Source organism: Acanthochromis polyacanthus, chromosome 3 (genome assembly GCF_021347895.1).
Source record: "Acanthochromis polyacanthus isolate Apoly-LR-REF ecotype Palm Island chromosome 3, KAUST_Apoly_ChrSc, whole genome shotgun sequence".
In the NCBI taxonomy this organism is placed as follows: Eukaryota; Metazoa; Chordata; class Actinopteri; family Pomacentridae; genus Acanthochromis; species Acanthochromis polyacanthus.
Window position 1 is genome coordinate 14,258,958 of NC_067115.1, and position 21,294 is coordinate 14,280,251.

At 42.4% G+C, this 21,294-nt stretch overlaps 1 protein-coding gene across 2 annotated transcripts in view; it reads left to right on the plus strand.

Moving 5' to 3' along the window:
- jupa (junction plakoglobin a) overlaps window positions 1-21,294 on the plus strand; it is a 24,835-nt gene continuing 3,541 nt past the window's right edge. For both annotated transcript variants that reach the window (XM_022207622.2, XM_022207630.2), the window contains exons 1-14: window positions 1-158; window positions 11,434-11,486; window positions 11,929-12,093; window positions 12,179-12,432; window positions 13,835-14,073; window positions 15,456-15,657; window positions 15,993-16,137; window positions 16,303-16,406; window positions 16,512-16,850; window positions 18,027-18,179; window positions 18,266-18,385; window positions 18,463-18,613; window positions 20,569-20,690; window positions 20,961-21,000. In XM_022207622.2, the coding sequence (XP_022063314.1) occupies window positions 11,474-11,486; window positions 11,929-12,093; window positions 12,179-12,432; window positions 13,835-14,073; window positions 15,456-15,657; window positions 15,993-16,137; window positions 16,303-16,406; window positions 16,512-16,850; window positions 18,027-18,179; window positions 18,266-18,385; window positions 18,463-18,613; window positions 20,569-20,690; window positions 20,961-21,000 (2,047 nt within the window). In that variant the 5' untranslated portion in view covers window positions 1-158; window positions 11,434-11,473. The remainder of the gene's footprint in view (window positions 159-11,433; window positions 11,487-11,928; window positions 12,094-12,178; window positions 12,433-13,834; window positions 14,074-15,455; window positions 15,658-15,992; window positions 16,138-16,302; window positions 16,407-16,511; window positions 16,851-18,026; window positions 18,180-18,265; window positions 18,386-18,462; window positions 18,614-20,568; window positions 20,691-20,960; window positions 21,001-21,294) is intronic.

A 21,294-nucleotide genomic window follows, 5' to 3' on the forward strand; every position in this document is an offset into this window, starting at 1 on the left:
TTTTTGTTCAGAGGACTGTCGGCCAGCACCAGCAGAAGGGGGAGAGACAGAGTGGAGTGGAGAGAAAAGAAACACACTGAAGTGTCCTGTACTGGAGAATAGTTGTAAAAACCACACTGATCTGGAATAATCCAAAAAGAATCCGCGCGTTTCGACAGGTAAGATTCACCGATTGTACCTTTCCCGACAGTTTTTACTGTTCTTAAACTGATCTTAATTTCTGCCTGTTTTTTTTTTTTCATTCTTTACACGTACATCAATTTGCATCCTGTTTTCTACAAAAACAATGCGTATGTTTTTTTTGTTAGTTCGTGCGTGTTTTCATGTTTTGTCTACCTGTGCGCAAATTCAGCTTTGTGTTTGAATTCATTTCCGCATGCCCGAGGTTGGCCGCTGTTGTCTGCTGATACGGAGCTCACAGCGAGCTGTCCAGACTCCCAAAGTTTGCCATGTCGTGTTAAACTAAGTTTTATCTCTGCCCGAAGTGTCAAAGAACTCATTCTGTCAGATCATAATGACGCTTAGTACCAGTATCGATCATTTAACTTGACGTCATTTGTCAATAGAGTGTCATTGGAAGTTTGTGCGCCTCATTTGTGTGCGTAAAAAGGAGACAGGTGAAGAGAAACAATGGAAGAAAAATTCTGCTCTGAAAGATAAGAAAAAACAAAAATGGGTTTCACAATTTATATCTGAATGCTTAAAGATAAACCTACTTTCATAGACAGCATAGAACACTGCCCACGAAACAACAAAGAATGTATTGTTCTAATCATTACCAGCTCATTATTAGAAAATTATGAACTTATCAATTGATTGTTTAAGTCAGGTATTACTGGCAAATTTTCACTAAAGGCTGACTAATATATCTGTTATCCATTACTTTTTTCCAATGTTTGCCTATCTAATATATACCAGTATTGGCATATGTTGATGTATGTGGAGATAAAACTTATTTTTAAATGAATATATTGAAGTAAAAGCTGTTTGAGGTAATTTAAAAATATGTAGTTTGTCCAGCTGGCTCTGACTCCATGGTGTACATCAGCAGTGTCTGCAGTACATGTAGCAGAACCTGTGGTGGTGCGGAGTCAGAGAGCTGTCTTCATATTAAGATACTAACTAACTGAAAGACATTACTGGAAGAATAATAAACAATAACCCCATCATTTTCACTTTTCAATATATAACCAACATCCTTAAATTTATTTTAGAAATGATATGGGGTGATAATATTGATACTGAAATGTGTCACTTTCTAAAATTTGGTGTCAGCATCAGACCCAGAAATTCAGTATCAGTTGTTTGAGTATGTTTTGTTTTTGTTTTTTTTTGTTTTTTTTACCATACTCTTAAATGTTTTTCTTAGTCCTCAATATGTTGAATGTCTTTGTATTTAGGACTGTTGGTTGGACATAAAATTCAATTTTAACACTGCATCGGTTATTGGAAACTGTGCGCTCAGTTGTCTGACGTCTCACAAGCCAATATCCAATCCATAAAATAAACGTCACAGTAAGTGGACACAAAAATAGTCGTTAGTAGCATCCCTGAGTTTCACTACATGAACTGAAGCGATAGTAAATATTCTAATGAGCTATCTGTCCTTGAAGGGGTTAAGGTCTGTGTTCCTGCATGTCAGAAATGTATGTCAGTGGTGATATATAGGTGTTACTATGACTCCCGTCCACACCCACTGCGAAAATGTCAGCAGTGATGTTTCCAGGTGTTGCCAAATTTTCCTATGATGTCACTACCTTGGCAGATGTTTGAACGCTGCTTAGTAACCACAGGATCACAAATTTCTTTCATTCGATTTCACCAGTAAATCCACTGTAATCAGCATCCAGTTGAAATTACTTATATCTTATCTGCCTTTCTGTGCGTCCTCCATGAGCAACTTTAATGCCTTTTAAAGCCGAAGGTCGAGTTTTGAAGGTAAACTGAGCTTTTCTCTCTTGGACCGGTAAACACTGAATCACGCCATCTATTGTTCTTGGGTTTGAATTATCAGCATGGAGCACAAAGCGCCAAACAAGTCTGTGGAATCCTGCCTGTTTGTAGACCAAAGCATCCAGCTGAGGTTGTTGAATGTCTGTCAGGTCAGATCGGACAAGGTGCCGCTACTTTGTGCCAGTTCGGTCTTTGCAGATGCAGACAGCGCCGTGGTTGGAAAGCTGTTCCCGTCTGCCCTCAGTGAGGAGGGTGGGTGGGACGGCGGCGGTGGTGGTGGTGGGGATGACTTACTGTAGATTTCACGGCTACAGCTGTGGTGGCACGGTGATAATCTCCCCCCTCCTGCTTAATTCCCTGGTACTGTCCTACATTAGCAGAGCAAGAGGCCAGGAGATCCTTCAGTGTATAAATAGGTCCGCACTTCTCAAAGGGGGATTACCGTCTAACCTCTTGGTTTTAATTTTTTTTCATGCAGATTCACTGTCTCGGCTCACCTCTGTCTCTGTGCAGTGGTGCCTGGCTGAGTAGTTTCCAGTGGGGGGGAGGGGGGTTGGTTTCAGCCGCAAGTCGACTGACCTGCACTGTGTTTGCATTATCACCCTGCCTTTGTGTTTCACTGTTCCCATGGAGAAGGAGACGCAGGGAGATAAAGTTTCCCCATCAGCCACGACAGAGGTCTTTGTGGGTTAAAGTGAAGTGGTGTGACGGCATCAAGACCTCCATGGGGTTAACCTCCTGAGGCTTAAGAGGAAATCTTCTTCGGACAATGCTGTGGTCAAGTGTAAAGCAGATTTATTCAACCCTGCACCCTCCAGACACCCAGGGCTTCATTCACCTTCATTATTATTGTCTTTAACCAGCAAAAAAAAAAATGATTTTTTTTTTGCTTTAAACAAGGAAATTAAGTCAAGGCAGAGCAATTAGTGAAGGGGCTAATTCAGTTTCACTGAAAAGAATTTCTTCTTTACAGAAAATAATTTCTTTATTTAGGATTATTATGGTTATTAAATAATTGGCAGCATCGACTGAAACAGATTTCTGCTGTCACCAACAAATCTAAAATCAGAAGCTTCTTGCTCAGCACAGTGGTATAATGCTGAGCAAGTAAACTGGCACTGCCCAGCTGAACTCTACTCATGACAGTCCCCGAAGTTAATTATTTACCTCCAGCAGTTCTCTCACTGGGATCAGACAAGGGCAAGAAAATGGCCCTTACTTAAAATGTCAAAGGCCTAATGGCTGTTTCTCCCCATCACTCGTGCTTTAAAAGCCAGGCGGGTCATTTCAAGTCAGCTCTTCAAATCAAAGCTGTCCGAAACACCCACACATCAGTCCAACAGCATGCTGGAAATAGCTGAATCCCACTGTTTTCTTCATGAATACATTACCATTGATAATTTTTTCATTACTGACAACTAGGCAGTGAGGGAGTGAACCAGATTCCAGCGCTGACTCAAAAGACAAAGTTTTCACAGTTGGATGATTTGGCTGAGTTGTGCCTCTCAGCACAGCGACTCCGATGAGTCCGTGCGGTGTCTTATGTTTTTTTCTTCACCTCCTCCCTGTCCCTTAATTACACTTCTATGAGGAAAAGTGAGGACAGCAAGGGTGTGGTAGAAACAGCTCAAATCCACAGAGAAGCTTGACTTGTTAGATAAGCGACACAAATAACATCTAGTTCTTACATTTGCTGAGGTAAAATCTCATGCTGCTGTTTTTATTAAAGTTGTTTTCTTTTGTTCAATGCTTTTCAAGGATTTCTCTCTTGGGTTGTGAGAGTTGTGCAACCCTGGTGCCTGTGAATGCTGGATAAACTGAAGAAAACCCCAACAGTGTTCTAGACAATCAAGGCTGTTCCTACTGCTTTCATTTCTTCTTTATCTTTGAAAGTTGACGTTTTAGAGGTTTTTGTATCTTGCAGTGCAACAAATAACATGACAAGGTTGTCAGAATCAGACAGTTTTGGTGCGTTTGCATTATGATGAACAAACTGTGAACTTGAACTTGTCAGAGGAACTTGCTGTGTTCTTTAGGGTCCCCTCAGACTTTTGCCCTGCTCTCCCTCTCAGTCCCTCGTGCCTCTAATCTCCATGAAAAATTAATCATCTGTCACATCGCCTCAGTGCTCAGGCACACACTGATGCGTGGCGGTGGCAGCTCGAGGAGAAACCTCCCCATCAGGCCTTTAAACCAGGTTTTTGGATGCAGCTTTATCCGCTAAACTTGGCCGGCGAACACACTGAGCCATCTTGATGCGCTTCACCCTTTTTCGGTTGCATTCAGTCGGAGGGACACTTGAGACCAGTTTCCTTTTCACTGTGACAGCAGTCAATGGGACAATGCTGCTACTCTTTTCCTCTCTACCCCAAACAAAGTAACACAGATGCTCTCTGTGCTATCAGAGACTTAGTTCATCCTCTTCCTTCCTGACATCGGCCAAACAACATGGAGGGGGGGATATCCTTCTTCTTTTTGGTCCACGGACAAAATCACTGCACTAAAAACACTTTCTTACACCAAAACCTGAGAAACTGCCCATTAAATGTTGAAGTATTTTATCTTTTTGATGCATTGTTTCATGATAAGAAGGAACATGATTTGTTAATGGACTCCTTTGTGAACTTTGTTTCTCTTCAGTCCTTGCAAATGAGCATTTATTACCACCCGGGGTACACCCACTTTTTTCTTTTTCTTTTTTTCACTCATTCCCTCCTCCTTTATCAGTTTTGTGTAATCTGACTCTGGCCTACACTCAGGCACCTCCTCTGAGACTGCTCACATTTCCTTTGATTCACAGCAAGATCCCACAGGGAGCAAACAGCCACACACCAGTTTACAGTCACCATATCGCATCCACTGGCCTAATTTAACTCATTAAAGGAGCTGCAGTGAATTTCTCCTGGCAGATCAGACGACATTAGCTATTCTGCTGCTTATTTTATTCATTGGCAGCGTTGTTGGGAATGCTTCCAGATCAGGCAAGGAGGAGCAGCACTGACAAATTCAGCTTGTGTGTTGCACAAGTGCGCGTCAGTAACGTGTAATTGGCTGTTTGGTTCTCTGTGGGCTCTTGGTACGGTGACGTTGCAGTGGTCTGGATTTTATCAACTGCCTGCTACAGACAATTGACAGATGCTCTCTCCCAAGAAGTTTCTGCTCTTGCGAAATGTGGCCTTGACGTGAAACCTTACAGCAGTTTGTCACCATGACTCTACATCAGCTGTATGTGAGAGTAGAACTTCTCCTAGCAAACTTCCCCTCTCTGACCAGAAGGCCTGGCAGTGTTGGTGAGTCAGATAATGTTGACCATCGCTTCCTGTCACCCACCGCAATAAATCCATTAGCTGTGCACCACTTCACATCCTCCCTTATTGATTTATAGCAAATGGCTATCCAGTTTAGCCCTGCTGCCACCATTACAGTACCATAGCGGCTATTGTTGAACAAGGAGGGGATGAGAGACATGCGGTTTGAAGACCAGGAGAGGATGTGTTAAGCTGTATCCCCCTTTGGGATGGCTGAACCCCAAATGTGTGCAGAAAGGATGCAGAGATGTTGAGACTCAGCTGGCTGAAGCTGCCATTTACTGTGTCAGGAGGATTTGGGTCTTGTGCGTACAGAGAGAGTGTGTGCTAAAGTCATCTGGGTAACAGTTCATAGCAAGAGGAGTGTGGGTTGCATGTCAGGGGACATATATGAAGCAGGGTGTGTGTGTGTGTGGGGGGGGGGGGTGTCTGGCTGGCCTATATGTCAAATAGTTTATCTGTCCAGATGGTCCAGGAGGCTTTACAGATGTGTGCTTCTGACATAATCTGCTTTATTTGCTTGTCAGCCTAAACGTAACATTAGCAAGCCTGTTAGAAATCACATGTACACCAGAGGAGGTTACGTTTCGACAGTGGGGCCGCGACGCTCTCATGAGTAGGAAAACGTGTGATTAACAGTTTCATGTTTGCTTTTTTGCCACAAGCCATATGAGAGGATTGGTATCGCTGTCATGTCGCAACAATAAATATCAAGCTGCTGCCAGATATGGTTAGCTTAGCTTATTTGTGTGCAGGACTATTAATATACACACGTGGACAAAATTGTTGGTACCCCTCAGTTAAAGAAGGAAAAACCCACAATTCTCACTGAAATCACTTGAAACTCACAAAAGTAACAATAAATAAAAATTTATTGAAAATTATATAATCAAAATCAGCCATCACTTTTGAATTGTTGATTAACATAATTATTTAAAAAAGCAAACTAATGAAATAGGGCTGGACAAAAATGATGGTACCCATAACTTAATATTTTGTTGCACAACCTTTTGAGGCAATCACTGCAATTAAACGATTTCTGTATTTGTCAATGAGCGTTCTGCAGCTGTCAACAGGTATTTTGGCCCACTCCTCATGAGCAAACAGCTCCACTTGTCTTTTGGTGTTTTTGGCTGTGTGTTTTGGATCGTTGTCCTGTTGGAAGACCCATGACCTGCGACTGAGACCAAGCTTTCTGACACTAGGCAGCACATTTCTCTCCAGAATGCCTTGATAGTCTTCAGATTTCATCGTACCTTGCACACTTTCAAGACACCCTGTGCCAGATGCAGCAAAGCAGCCCCAAAACATTACTGAGCCTCCATGTTTCACCGTAGGGACAGTGTTCTTTTCTTCGTATGCTTGGTTTTTGAGTCTATGAACATAGAGTTGATGTGCCTTACCAAAAAGCTCCAGTTTGGTCTCATCTGTCCAAAGGACATTCTCCCAGAAGCTTTGTGGCTTGTCAACATGCATTTTTGCAAATTCCAGTCTCGCTTTTTTATGAGTTTTTTTCAGCAGTGGTGTCCTCCTTGGTCGTCTCCCATGAAGTCCACTTTGGCTCAAACAACGACGAATGGTGCGATCTGACACTGATGTACCTTGGCCTTGGAGTTCACCTTTAATTTCTTTGGAGGTTGCTCTGGGCTCTTTGGATACAATTCCAACGATCCGTCTCTTCAATTTGTCATCAATTTTCCTCTTGCGGCCACGTCCAGGGAGGTTGGCTACTGTCCCGTGGGTCTTGAACTTCTGAATAATATGAGCCACTGTTGTCACAGGAACTTCAAGCTGTTTAGAGATGGTCTTATAGCCTTTACCTTTAAGATGTTTGTCTATAATTTTTTTTCGGATGTCCTGGGACAATTCTCTCCTTCGCTTTCTGTTGTCCATGTTCAGTGTGGTACACACCTTTTCACCAAACAGCAGGGTGACTACTTGTCTCCCTTTAAATAGGCAGACTGACTGATTATGAGTTTGGAAACACCTGTGATGTCAATTAAATGACACACCTGAGTTAATCATGTCACTCTGGTCAAATAGTTTTCAATCTTTTATAGAGGTACCATCATTTTTGTCCAGGCCTGTTTCATTAGTTTGTTTTTTTAAATAATTATGTTAATCAACAATTCAAAAGTAATGGCTGTTTTTGATTATTTAATTTTCAATAAATTTTTATTTATTGTTACTTTTGTGAGTTTCAAGTGATTTCAGTGAGAATTGTGGGTTTTTCCTTCTTTAACTGAGGGGCACCAACAATTTTGTCCACGTGTGTATAATACATTTCAGAGATGCTTGAAGGTCAAAATTTTTGTATTTCAACAGACTCAGGCTTGCTGTTTCCTTTCCGGTCTAGTCTTCATGCTAAGCTAAGCTAACTGGCAGCTGCGTCAACCTTCATATTTAATATACCTAATCGACAGAGAGCTGTGTCAGTTTACTAATGTAACTCTATGTGAGAAGACAAACATATTACCCAAAAATGTCTAACTACTCCTTTAAACTTGACTCTAATAGCTTACTATTTTCAAGCAGGTGTGTTAAAGCCCATAGAGCAAACAGCAGATGCCCAGAGAAAATGTTATTTACATCTTGGCCTGCCAAACAGGCATGTGGCTAAATAACAAATCACTACGAACACTGTTAAGTATGTTAGGAGCCACTTGAATATGGCTGGAATATGACCAGAGTTCATCTCCAGCCCCCCTTGGGCCTCTTCCCTGACCTGATTCATTCCTGCTGTGATACAAAGAAGAGCTTAGGCCAGCCAAGTCCAAATCTGGCCTGCTGGAATGTTTTTCCTTACTACACTCAGTTTGCAGCTGCGAAACGTATTAATTATAGCAAGGATACTGAAGAGAATTAAACGGTAGATTCGCCTCGAGCTATTAGGTGCTTTCATTCTTAACAGTCATACACTCGCCACCACCACACCCTTATTGAGAACCTGTCACTGCTGGGGAGACACTCCCTGTCCGTCATGCCTGTGGGGGAGGCAGGATTGTGAATATGTTCTCATAATTGAGAACAGAGTTACTCATCCTTCGTCACAGTCACCGTATCCTCATCTGGTCCTTTCAGCAAGTCACTATTTATGAGTCAAGTTTAGAAAGCTTTTGTTTGCGAATAGTGGAAATACATGCCCTTTCTTTCAGCTTCAAGATTTACACTTGGACTCAGGACAGCACTGAATATACAATGTTAGTGTGGAATGTCGCACCAGCGTTTCAGCGCCCGGCGCTCAACAGTATCCATCTCTGCTTTTCTGTTGCAACTCGCTCACTGGCAGGGTTCACTGACACGCATTCCTGCTTTTACTGTGCAAGTTTTTTTTTCTTTGGTAAAGCCTCCTGAAGCCATCCACAGAGGCTGTTGCTTAACAAGATAGTGGGAGGTGACGAGTGTGAAATGTGTGTTTTCCTGAAGTTTGGCCTCCATGTTGCTCTGAGGCTGTGTGGGCAGACGGATGGTGTTGGTAAATGGGATGACGGAGCAAGGTACAGTGAGAGTGGCTGGGTGCATCACTCATTAACTGGAAGGGAGCAAAGTCCAGTCAGAATTACACAAAACAACCAGTGGCCTTTTGTTGGCACTGAACAGTGCTAGAGATTAGCAGATAAGCCTTGATTGTCACATGTAATATACCGAGGGAAAAGTTTTCTTGTCTAAGTTGTCACTCAGCTTTTCTTTTCTTGGATCACAGCTATGGGCTTTGTGGAGAGAGAGACAGAAAAGAAAGAAATAATTTCCCAAGCCCAAGAGGGAGCAGCAGTTATCAACAAACAAGTGCCCATAGCTTCAGACATGAGATGGGTCAGCAGATAAAACCCCCACAGTACAGTGCAGACTTTCAGTTACCTAGGCGATGGGCCGGGCGTGTCACAGCATTGCAACAGTTGGCTGAACCCGCTGCCTCGCCCAGGAAAACAAAGACTACACAAACACTGTCCCTGATTTGCAGAGAACAGGAAGGTTCTATGTGGACATGGCATACATACAGGCTTTCTGCTTCAAACAAAAAGTTATTTGGGCTCTGTTTATATCAGTTGTGTATGTGCCTTTATCAGTGGAGCAATAAAACCTTGTCAAAAGGTCGAGTTATTCTCATTGCCATCTTGATCAATAAACCGATAGTCAATCAGTATTCGCTTATCATCTCGAGACCAACGCTTATGATTGTGTCTGTAAAGAAGCCACACCTTTCGCAAGAAAGCTGAGAATGCACAGTGACTTGTAAGCATAGTTGTGTGAGTCAGTGTGTTATCTGTAAGGTAGCATGTAGCTGCAAGCACAGACAGTCCTGTGAGGCCTCGTCCTGCAGGATCTCACGCCAGACTCACTCCCGATGAAACTCGCTGAGCTGCTGCTGCTGCTCCCTGCCACGGTGAAAGGGGATGAAAGCTACATACATGTTGGAACCTTACAAGAATATCTGGTTCAGGTGAAAGGGCTTTGTACATCTGCATAACAACGAGAGAAAAATGAGGAGCATGCAGCATACAAATTGTATTGGAAAACAAAGCCCCTTGCACGAGCCACAGTAAAGCTCTCACACACACACCAGCGCAAACACACTGTGTGAATTCAGAGGGGAGAAAAACTGGGCTGGGTCGACTGAGGGACTCAAACACATCTTTATGCAAAGCCAGAGGGTAAAACAGATGAGGGAGTGGCACCTTCACAAGTACATGATGTACAACCTCGGCGTTAAGGCAGAGAGACAAAGCAATGCAGCGCTGTGCAAATTGTAACTCCATAACCCATCAATCAACTTTGATTACAGTATTTGCCACATTGTTAAGTTGTGTGAGGATGATTGTTCCATGGATTTTAATGTAAGCACAGGTAAAGGTGGTAATTTAAGGGTTTCAGCAGCTCAGCGTTGTGACTTGTTTTACTAGCAGTAAAGATGGCTGATACTGGTAGCAGTTGCTTATTAAATGGAATCACATTGTAAGCAGCTGTCATACAAAAGCATTTCTTCCCCTCGTGTGTGGAAACTGTTGTTTGCTGACTACGCCATGTGGAGTGACTCTTCTTCAACCCCCAACACACACCCCTCATGCCTCCAGTGCATCTGCAAAACTCAAACACAATGTCCTCAGCAGTCAGACATCTGAAAACACTTGCGACCAGCACAGTGAATGCATTGTGCTATCGGTCATAATGTCGCACGCAGTGGCAGGCGGCTATTATAGATGCAGATTTTTGTGTGATGAAGAGAAGCAGTGACTCACATCCAGGCTGCAGAGATAGAAAACATCCATCGCATGTCCTGACAGTCAGGGTCTAACTCTGGATCTGTGAGGCCTCTTCCGTGCATAATCTGTTTTTCATGTCTGGTCTTTGTTTCGGGATGAAAACACAAGTATTCCATTTATTTTGACACATAGTCTCTCATTGTTCTGGCAGCAGATTTTGTTCAATGTTTGGTACAATTTTTCAAAATGTGTACAACCCACATTCTTACACCAAGGTACATGCATTTAATGGTGACGCGACTTTACTGTAGCAAGAAGAACTTTTTTTTATCAAGACAACAAGATGATGTGGGAGGAGTGGAACAAACTTGCACCAACAAGTAGCAACCAGCACAGTTGTGTAGTTTGAAAAGTTTCCAGGATTGCAAAAAAAATATTTAAAGAGGCTCAGAAGTGTTGCAGGAGGTAACTGGTTGCATCCAAAATGACTAATAAAAATTAAAATCAAGTTGCTTCATATGTAAGTTCAGGCTTCGGTGTGACAAGGAGTGTTTTCTGCGCACAAACACACTCAACCACTGGAATGCAAACCTGACAGGCAGGTTCCTCACTGCGTTATGTCAGCATCAAGCTGCTCCCACGGCTGCATGGGTGGAGGCCTGGGGTGAAAGGTCACTCAGGCTGCTTGGAATTTCAGACTTACAGCTGTCTCTCCACTCACTTGCATTCACACATTGCTGCTTCTGCCGCTCTGCGCCGTCACTTTCAGGTCAGGGTGCACGGCTGAGGGGTGGGAGTCCAACTTGTGAGCCGGTATACTCGGGTGTCTTTTAAAAAAACTCGTAGGTAGCAGAGAGCCGGACAGAATATTCAGTAATTCATGAAACGATGGGGTTTTGTTGTGAAATGTATCGTCACTGTTTGCAGTTGAAGAAGTATGTCCTGACTTTGGCTTTCTCTGTGTCTTTTAGGTTTGCTCCATCATTGTTGCTTTAATAACAGGAAACAAGGATGGAAATGCAAAGTAAGTTTTGTTTATGTATTTCACCTTTCAATTGGAAATTGTAGATCCTGTTTTAATAATGCAGTGGCTGTCCGCTGATTGCATTTGTGCATTTTCTAGATTTCTCTTCTGTCTGTATCACATCCGGCTAAAATGATGTTTAACATTTAGATTGCGACCTTTCTAACTTCCAACTATTGTTGTCACGCATTTGTACTAACGTCACTTCCCTAATACAAATGATAACTAAAGGTTCCCTTTCTAAAAGAGTTCCTGTATTTGGTGTTGAAGTAAAACACTCAATGGTGAGAAAAATGGGTGGTAAAGCTAACAAAAAAATTGGAAATATTTAAAGAATAATTGCAAAAGGATAATTACCTAAATTTCCTCAACTCTTTTTACATAAAGTTTAATAAATCTGTTACTTCAACACACTTTAAACACCCCTCTGTACGTCTGGCAGTGGGTGATGTGGACACTAGTGTGGGGAAGGTGAAAGAGTGGCAGCAGACGTATTACAACCAAGACTCGGGCATCCACTCTGCAGCCACCACAGTCAGAGATGACGGTGGCGAGTACACCACCTCCAAACACTACACCATAACCACCACCACGACTACAGAGCCTGGTAAGAAGACGCAGCAAGCAACAAGCTGTAACTTTGCTGTAATTACATGTAAGCTGTTTGTCATCATCGTGTTGCTTCTTAACAGACCTGGATTCTCAGTATGCGATGACCAGAGCCCAGAGGGTTCGGGCTGCGATGTTCCCGGAGACGCTGGAGGCAGGAAGCACCTTCCTGTCCACTCAGACGGACCCGTCCCAGATGACTAACGTCCAGCGGCTGGCCGAGCCTTCGCAGATGCTCAAGACGGCCATCATCCATCTGATCAACTACCAGGATGATGCTGAGCTGGCTACACGTGCCGTTCCTGAGCTCACCAAGCTGCTCAATGATGAAGACCAGGTGAGGAACACAAAGACACGCACAAACACAAGCCACGTTTCTGAAGTACTGTACTGGAAAAGGTAAAATTTGAACAAAGGGTTTTTTGCGCTCTTTTTAGGGGGTTTCTGTGCTTCACGTGAGATGGAAACACCTTTTCTGCTGTTCTGACTTTTTTAAACGTTTAACTCACAGGACTGATCAGCTGTTTCAAACTCTGGACAACATGAAAAATGACCAGTACCAACTGACATGAAAGAATAATTACAACTTGAACAACATTTCTGAAGCCTCTCTCTCCCTTACTAGAAAAAAAATGGTTCTTTATATAATATAGATATTTTACTATGTAAATTTTTAATGCGTTTATATGTTTGTCACTTATCTGCAATGTGTAAACACAGCCTGCAGTTTAGCCAAGTTCATCCAACGAGCCCCTGACTGTTGGTTGAAATTCAGTCAGTCATGATGTCAAGGTTACACCAAACTCAGTTTTTTTTTTATTTTTTACAATATTTGGTTCCAGAAAATGATATGTTTTTGCTGGATTTGACATGTAGGCAAATGAGATACATGAAACAAAGTGAGGGCCAAGGCGACTGATTTTGTTTCTGTCTTCTTCAAGGTTTCTTGGTTGGCACAAAACTTGCTTGCTTTGTGGTGTAACGTAGCCTGAGCACATTCTGATGACACTGCACAGCCTAATTTATTCACCCAAAGCACTATAGAACAATTTAAAAAAGAAAAAAATCGTAGCATTTTCCAACAAGTGCACTTTAAATTTGCTCTATATTTATATGGAAACACAGCTACAGGGAGAAAGTCTGACATTAGCACTGAATTTAGGTAAAATTTAGGTAAAATTTACAAAAAATAAATTGATTGCATTGCAGATTTTTGAAAATTTCTTTTGAGAATTGCAAATAAACATCAATATCACCATCGTGTGCACCAACAGCTGGTTAGCTTAGCTCCTGTATCTCTAAGACTGGAAACGTCGAACCTTACTCGTTCCAAATATACAATATCAGCTTGCCAACACTTCAAAAATTCACATGATTCGTTTATATTTACTGTACATGTGATAGGAGTATTAGCAATTGTTTTTTTTTGGAACTGTAAATAAAGTGTTCTTAGAAATCGAGTCACTGTTCCTATTCCTTCAACAGATTTGATTTGATACAATTTGAAGTCTTTAAGCTGATAAAATTTGCTCCCTATACTTATTTCAAGGCTTTATACATTTAAAAAGTTTGCCTTTTTATCATTTGATCGGACAAATTTGAAACTGTCACCATCAATTTATACAAACACGTAGATGCAGCCCTACATGTGTGCCATTAATGGAGAAATAAACAAAGTAGGCACTCTTAATCTCAATATCAACGCTAAAAATGAATTCCCTTTCTTCGTCTCGGATCAGGTGGTGGTCAGCAAGGCAGCACAGATCGTCAACCAGCTCACTCGTAAGGAGGCATCACGACGTGCGCTGATGCAGTCCCCGCAGATGGTGGCGGCGGTGGTGCGAGCCATGCAGAACACGAGCGACATGGAGACGGCAAGAGCCACAGCCAGCATCCTCCACAACCTGTCCCACCAGAGAGAGGGCCTGCTGTCCATCTTCAAGTCCGGAGGAATCCCTGCTCTAGTCCGCATGCTCAGGTACTTATGTCACAGTTTAGTCCTTGTCTCCTTTATTCTGGTTTACATATAAAAGGACATCTTATCTTAAAACACTAAAATTGTTTCAGAAGAGCAACTCAAGGTTGCATGAAATCCTTGTTGAAAGACACCACAGACACTCTAAGGTCATGTTGAGGTATTTTACGGTTCAGCTACTTTCAGGTCATTTCAAGAAGGAAACATCACATCAGATGTTTAATGAATATAACAGGAGAATGTCACCAACATGACTCAAAAGACGATGTTGTAAAGCAGCCAGAAGACCTGCTGGAAAGGCTTGTTGTTCCTCCCACTGTCGGTTCAGTTCAGGCATAGTCTTGGGAGGAATCTGGGAAATGTGGGAACATAATTCAATTAAAAAGTAAACGGAAAAGAATATTTAAAACACCACTTAAAACGTCATAGGTGATTGTTTCTAACAGAGAGCTTTCCCAGTAGTAGATTTTTTTATTTAACCTTCTGAACCTCAAGCAGTTTAGGGATGTTTTATGCTCCCGTGTTCTCATTTTTCACTGCAAAACAAAATCGTGCACCTCTGTGAGAACAGCACAACCATGGCTGGAATTAAAAGGAGTGCTGTACTGTCTTCTGTGCTGTATGCCACAAATCATAACAAAAGCCAAAAATCTGAGTTACACTGTTTTGATTATTTATTCTACAAAAATGTCCAACATTTTTCTCAGTGCCTGCAGATGTTACTAGTACTAGAAATGAACAGATGAGTAGATGGTGACCTTAATACTATAGATATTTTACTATTTACATTTTTAAGTTGCAGTGTTTGTCTCCTATCTGCTCTGTGTAAATGCATCCTGCAGTTCAACCCAGTTCATCCAAAATGTCACAGAATGTTTGTTACATGGCTGTTGGTTGCAGTTGAGTCTGTCAAGACTTCAGGGTTCCACTAAAACATGACATGTAGAATAAAGTGATTGAAAAGTCCTTCAATTGATCTCACAGGATTGTTGGTCACAACAGAGTCGCTAATGGTTTGACAGTTGCGTGAAGTGTTTTTTTTTTTTTTACAAAATCTAGTGACTGGTAACAGTTTGTTTGGCTAAATTTTAACTGGTGCTTTTAAAAGAAAGCAATTTGGATGAAAAATCCTGATTTTAATTTGGTTGTTTTTCCTCCACAAAGTCGATAGTCACATATGATTAGTTTAACGGCCGTTGAAAAGCCTGCCAGCTTGTCCTGTTTTTACTGCTCCTGTGTTTTCTTGCTCTGAGAAGGGGTCTAGTATTGGTGATTTTTAAAGAAATAGCATGTTTGTCAAACCCCTTGGTGGGTTCAGAGGGTTAAAGAATGTATATTTCATGACTTTGTGGCACACATTAAACTCAACTGTTTCTCTTCCTCAGCTCCCCCATGGAGTCGGTGCTCTTCTATGCCATCACCACGCTCCACAACCTGCTGCTGCACCAGGAGGGAGCTAAGATGGCTGTGCGTCTGGCTGACGGACTGCAGAGGATGGTTCCCCTGCTGAAGAAGAGCAACCCCAAGTTTCTGGCCATCACCACAGACTGTCTGCAGCTGCTGTCGTATGGAAACCAGGAGAGCAAGGTGTGTATGGGAGACTGTCAGTTAAGTTTTGTGCAAGTGCATGTAATAAACTGGCTGGTGCACTTCATCGCAGCCAAGTGCTGCAATGTGAGCACATTGGTGTGCTTGTGTGTGCATGTGTTTTGTTTTGGGTGTGGCATGTGAACAGATTTGTTCAGGTGCTGCAACAGCGAGTGTATGGGTGTGGGTATTTGCTGAGAGTAGTAAAATGAGTCAGGATTAAAAGCAGTTAATCTCCCCGGAGGGGTCATGGCTTTGTTAGAGTTGCGCATTGTAAGTGAAAGTTATTTTCCCGTTGAATAGCAGCACATAATCACACAGTCTTTGTTCAACAGCTGATCATCCTTGCCAATGGCGGTCCTGAGGGTCTTGTTCAAATCATGAGAAACAACAACTATGAGAAGCTGCTGTGGACCACAAGCCGTGTGCTCAAAGTCCTCTCTGTGTGCCCCAGCAACAAACCTGCCATTGTAGAGGCTGGTATGTGATGTATGTTTTCTGTGTCAGTGCACACCTGTGTGCACAAGGCGGTCATACAGGTGTGTCAGCTTTTTGTTCCCTGAACTGTAGTCTGTGTTTCCTTGGCAGCACTTTTTATGAGATGTTGCTGAGAGCTGAGGGATTTTCTGTCTCTGTTCCCTACAGGTGGGATGCAGGCTCTGGGCAAACACCTCTCAGGCTCCAGCCAGCGTCTGGAGCAGAACTGCCTGTGGACGCTGAGGAACCTGTCTGATGCTGCCACCAAGCAGGTCCACAGTCACTGTTTACATTTCCTCTCTTGCTCTCAAACATCATGAATTATTACTGTGTAACTTCGCACATGATGAACTCATGAGAAATCTGTCCTCTTGCAGGAGGGTATGGACAGCCTGCTGCAGTCGCTGGTGACTCTGCTCAGCTCTGATGACATTAACATGCTCACCTGCGCCACCGGCATCCTGTCGAACCTCACGTGCAACAACGCCCACAATAAAACTCTGGTCACCCAAAGCAACGGAGTCGAAGCGCTGATCCACGCCATATTGCGCGCCGGGGAGAAGGAAGATGTGACCGAACCCGCCGTTTGCGCTCTTCGCCACCTGACTTCTCGTCACCAGCAGGCCGAGGTGGCGCAGAACGCAGTGAGGAGACACTACGGCATCCCCGCCATCGTCAAGCTGCTCAACCAGCCCTACTACTGGCCCGTCGTCAAGGTAGACAGACGGAGGGAGGGATGAGGGATGGTTCAGACTGGGGGAAAAAGCATGTTCCTACTGAAATGTGATGGTTTGAGGAAGATGATGTAAAGTAGTTTAGACAGGAGAGCAGAGGTAGACTAAAAGTAGGTGGTCTGAGGGAACTTAAGGGAAGGATTGTGATAAAAAAGTTGAACCTTAAGCAGTTTCTGGGCATTTTATTTGCTCCTACCACAATTTAACTCACTGTGGGCTCATTTTTCTCCACAGTATAAGTCCTGTACCTCTATAGAAATGGCACAACCATGGCTAGAAGATGAGAGAACTGCAATATGTCTTCTGTGCAGCATAACAGAGCATTATTGACATAAATCAAAAGGAAAAAAAAAAAGTTAAATTTCTATGATTCTTCTTTTTACAAAAACTAGAAAACCTCAATGTGTACAGCATTTTTCCAAGTGTCTACTGTTGCTACTAATGACTGAAAAAAGAGTGGGTCTCCAAACCACAGATACATTACTACTAATATTTTTGATTTATTTACATACTTGTTTCCTATCTACTCTGTGTAAACACAGCCTGCAGTTCAATCCAGTTCATCCAAAAAGCCCCTGAATATTTGTCCCATGACTGTTGGTTGCTGCTGGGACAGTCTTGACTTTGCACTTATCCCAGATTTTTTTGTTTTTTACAGAATCTAGTTTCTGGAAGTGGTATATTTTTGCAGATTTTTTGGAATGAATGAAGTGATTTTGATGAAATATCATGATTTCAAGCTTTGCCAAGCCATAGATTAGTAGTGTAATAGCTGTCAGAAACTTACAATCCTACAATTTATTCAATTTTTAGTTTCCTGCTTCAATAAATGATGTCATTTTGGTGTTTATTAAATAGATAAAACCTTTGAACCCTCAAATAAGGATATTAAGAGTGCAAAAATAAAGACTGGGAACTGGACAGATGGACAAAGAAGATGGTGGGTAGGGCAGAGGGCCAGAGGTTCAGTCAGCCTGAAAGAGCATGAAATGCTCATGACAGCAGGAACAGTATGTTTTACAAGACCAGGTTTCAGAGAATAGAAAACAGCAAGTTGTGTTCCTAATGGAGACTAAAACTCGAGTTTGTGTGTAGTTGTCGTTTCACTTGCCAATCGATAGCAGAACTGCGTCATGACTGTATCTTTTCCTTCTGAAGGCTGTGGTCGGCCTGATCCGTAACCTGGCGTTGTGCCCAGAGAACCAGGCCCCTCTGAGGGACGCAGGAGCGATTCCCCGCCTGGTCAACCTGCTGCTCAAAGCCCACCAGGACGCCCAGAAACACGACTCATCCAAACAGCAGATGTACCAGGTACATGACGTTCTCCTGATGCTCAAGGGAAGTGTGGACATTTGTAGTATTTCTGTGGAATGACATTTATCTTCTTTCATGTTCAGGATGGAGTGAGGATGGAGGAGATAGTTGAGGGCTGCACAGGAGCTCTGCACATCCTGGCCAGAGATCCCGTCAACAGAGCAGAGATCGCCAACCTTCAGACCATCCCTCTGTTCGTCCAGGTAACACACACCTCCTCATCTTGATAGTTAACCCTTACGTTGTTTATTCGTACTCATTGTCTTCCTTTTTTCTGCAGCTGCTCTACTCTCCAGTGGACAATGTGAAGCGCGTGGCAGCAGGCGTCCTGTGCGAGCTGGCCCTGGACAAACATTCAGCCGAGCTCATCGACCAAGAGGGCGCGTCAGCTCCACTGATGGAGCTGCTGCACTCCAACAACGAGGGCATCGGTAGGACACCGAGATAATTTACTGCGATTAGCTTACCGTAATGTAGCATTCAGTCATAGGTGGAAAGCAACAAAGTCAATTTGCTGAAGTGCTGTAAGTGCAGCTTCCACATCCTTACACTAAACATGACTATGTCCTTTCTATGAGATGGTATACTTTTGCTCCACAGCTTTCATAAAGACACTTTGCAGGCTACATTTTAAAGATGATCACAGTGTGATCATATGATAGGGCCCATTATTATGGTTTGAACATTCCCATATGGATAGCTAAACTGCCAAAAATATTGAAAATACCTAGTGTAAGCTAATTATTTAGCTAGAAGAACTCTTTTAAAAATCTTTATATTCATAGCCAGTGTGTTTCTATCTGAATTACTGAATGATTGCATCACAAAAAAATCTGTCATTTGTAACTTTAATCACACTTTCTTTGCTTTTATATATATATATTTTATCTTAGTGTTGGTTTTTGCACATTTTCCAGTCATTAGGTGAAGCTATCTTCTCATCCCACCTCAAAATGTTAAATTGTTCCTTTAGGCTGGTTCCAATTGAAGTTTTCAAAATATTCTTTTAAGCTAATTTTAGCATTCCTTGTTTAAATCATCAGACTTAGCTAGTAATACATGTCTTCTGTTCAATGTTTACTTAAAACGTGATGGAACATCACCGCATTTCACACCATCATAGGTGTGTAACTATCACACGGTGATGAATTAGTGAAATGATTAACACGACAGTTTAAACCCTGGCTCAGACGTGCTGTAAAATGTACGAGGTGTGGCCTTTGAATAATGACACTGGGCTTATGACAGTGGAACCACATGTCTGTTCATGCCTCAACTATGGAGAATACATCCTTTAGTGGAAAAGCATAAACAACCCCTGACAGTTTCAATTTGTTCAAATTAAATAAAACTGAATTATTTTATAGCCACAGCTTGTACATTCAAAGTTGCAGCCTCACAGATTTTCTGATTGTGTTGTTTCTGATAGACTTAGATTTAAAATCGATGAATTGTTCCGCACAATTGGCCTGAGAAATGGACCTTTTAGATTGAGGTAGATACTTTCCTAATGTAAGAAGAGGAGACGATAACGAGGCTGACGAAGGGGAAATAGATATTAAAGATTGTTGGTTTGCTGAAATCAACAGTTGGATAATTCTAGAAAGTGTAGAGTTCACAGGAAATTTGAAGAACACTTGGTGAACAGAAGAGCACAAGTCTTGCAGATGAGCAGAAAATGTTTCGAGTTGTGAAGAAAACTTCTTTATGACTACACATAAAGTCCAGAACGATCTCCAGGATGCAGGCGTACATGTGTCTTTGTCAAAGGAGCCTTAGTGACCAAAACCTTAGAAGATTAAACCTCAAAAACAGAAAAGCAGTCGGCAAAAACATACAAAAATAAACTGGTAGAGTCGTGAAGCAGAGTTCTATAGACTAAACAAGCTGAAGGTTCCTGCAGTAAAGACCACGGAAGATACAAGACATCTGCTGCGTTTTGGGTTGAAAACTTTAGGCAGTCACTGAGTGCACTAAATCTGAACTGAAATTACTTTCTCGCACCTGATTACTTTTGCATCCCTGAACTTTGGGCTCTGTGTGTTAAAAAGGCTACGTCTCCCACACAGAAACCTGAAACCTACAATTGCAAAAGTCCAGATGTGGCAATGAAATGTGGTGTCTCCCATTTTGTTTTAAATTAGATCTTAAGTACAAAAAGTATGTAGCTTTCTAAATGCCTCCTGTATGGTGTGGGCTGTATGTAATACCAGATATTATGCTTTTAAAGTTTTATCGTCACTGCTGACATTAACCTGACCTTTGAAGCTGAAACCTCTGGGAGGTTCCTGTGCAATCCACAGTCAATACACCCAAATGATACAACACTGTTAGAAGTTTTTTTCTTTTTACGTCGCTGAATGTTTGTCGATTCTTTGCCCCTCAGCTACTTACGCTGCCGCCGTGCTCTTCCGCATCTCCGAGGACAAAAACTCCGACTACAAGAAGAGAGTGTCCGTGGAGCTCACACACTCTCTGTTCAAAAATGACCCGGTTGCCTGGGAGATGGTGAGTTTGTGGCACCCTCTGCTGCCAGCACATCACAGCTCAACATTCATATAGATTCACAGATGTCTTTATTTGCTCCAGCTCTATGGGTTTTCAACTGAAACACAACCCAGCACTGAACAGAGTGCGGATTGCAGTTTTAATGCACGTTATCAAGAGAAAGATGTTTCATTATGTAATTTTAAACGATACCATAATGACTATTTTTAAACTTTCTATATAAAAGTGTTGGTTTTATCTGACCTCTGTCCTCCTGTGACCTCCCTGCAGGCTCACAACACTGTCCCCATGGAGGGACCGTATGCAGATGGTGAGTAAGTGTGGTTGAAATGTGCACATGCAGCACATTCCTCAGCAGCCGGTCACTCCACCACAGGGAGCCGCCGCAGCATTAGCGTGTTAGCAGGTGTCCTCCCTGCTGCTGCATACAAATTCCATTTACCTCCATCATATGGTAGCTGTAGGAGTTTCTGGCCTAAAAAATACATGATTGCTTGTTATTAACCCCGTGAACCTCAAGCAGTTTTTGTTCGTTGTTGCTGCTGTCACATTTTTCACTGTGGTTAGAAGCAATAATGTGAAAATGTCTCAAGTGCAGCATGTT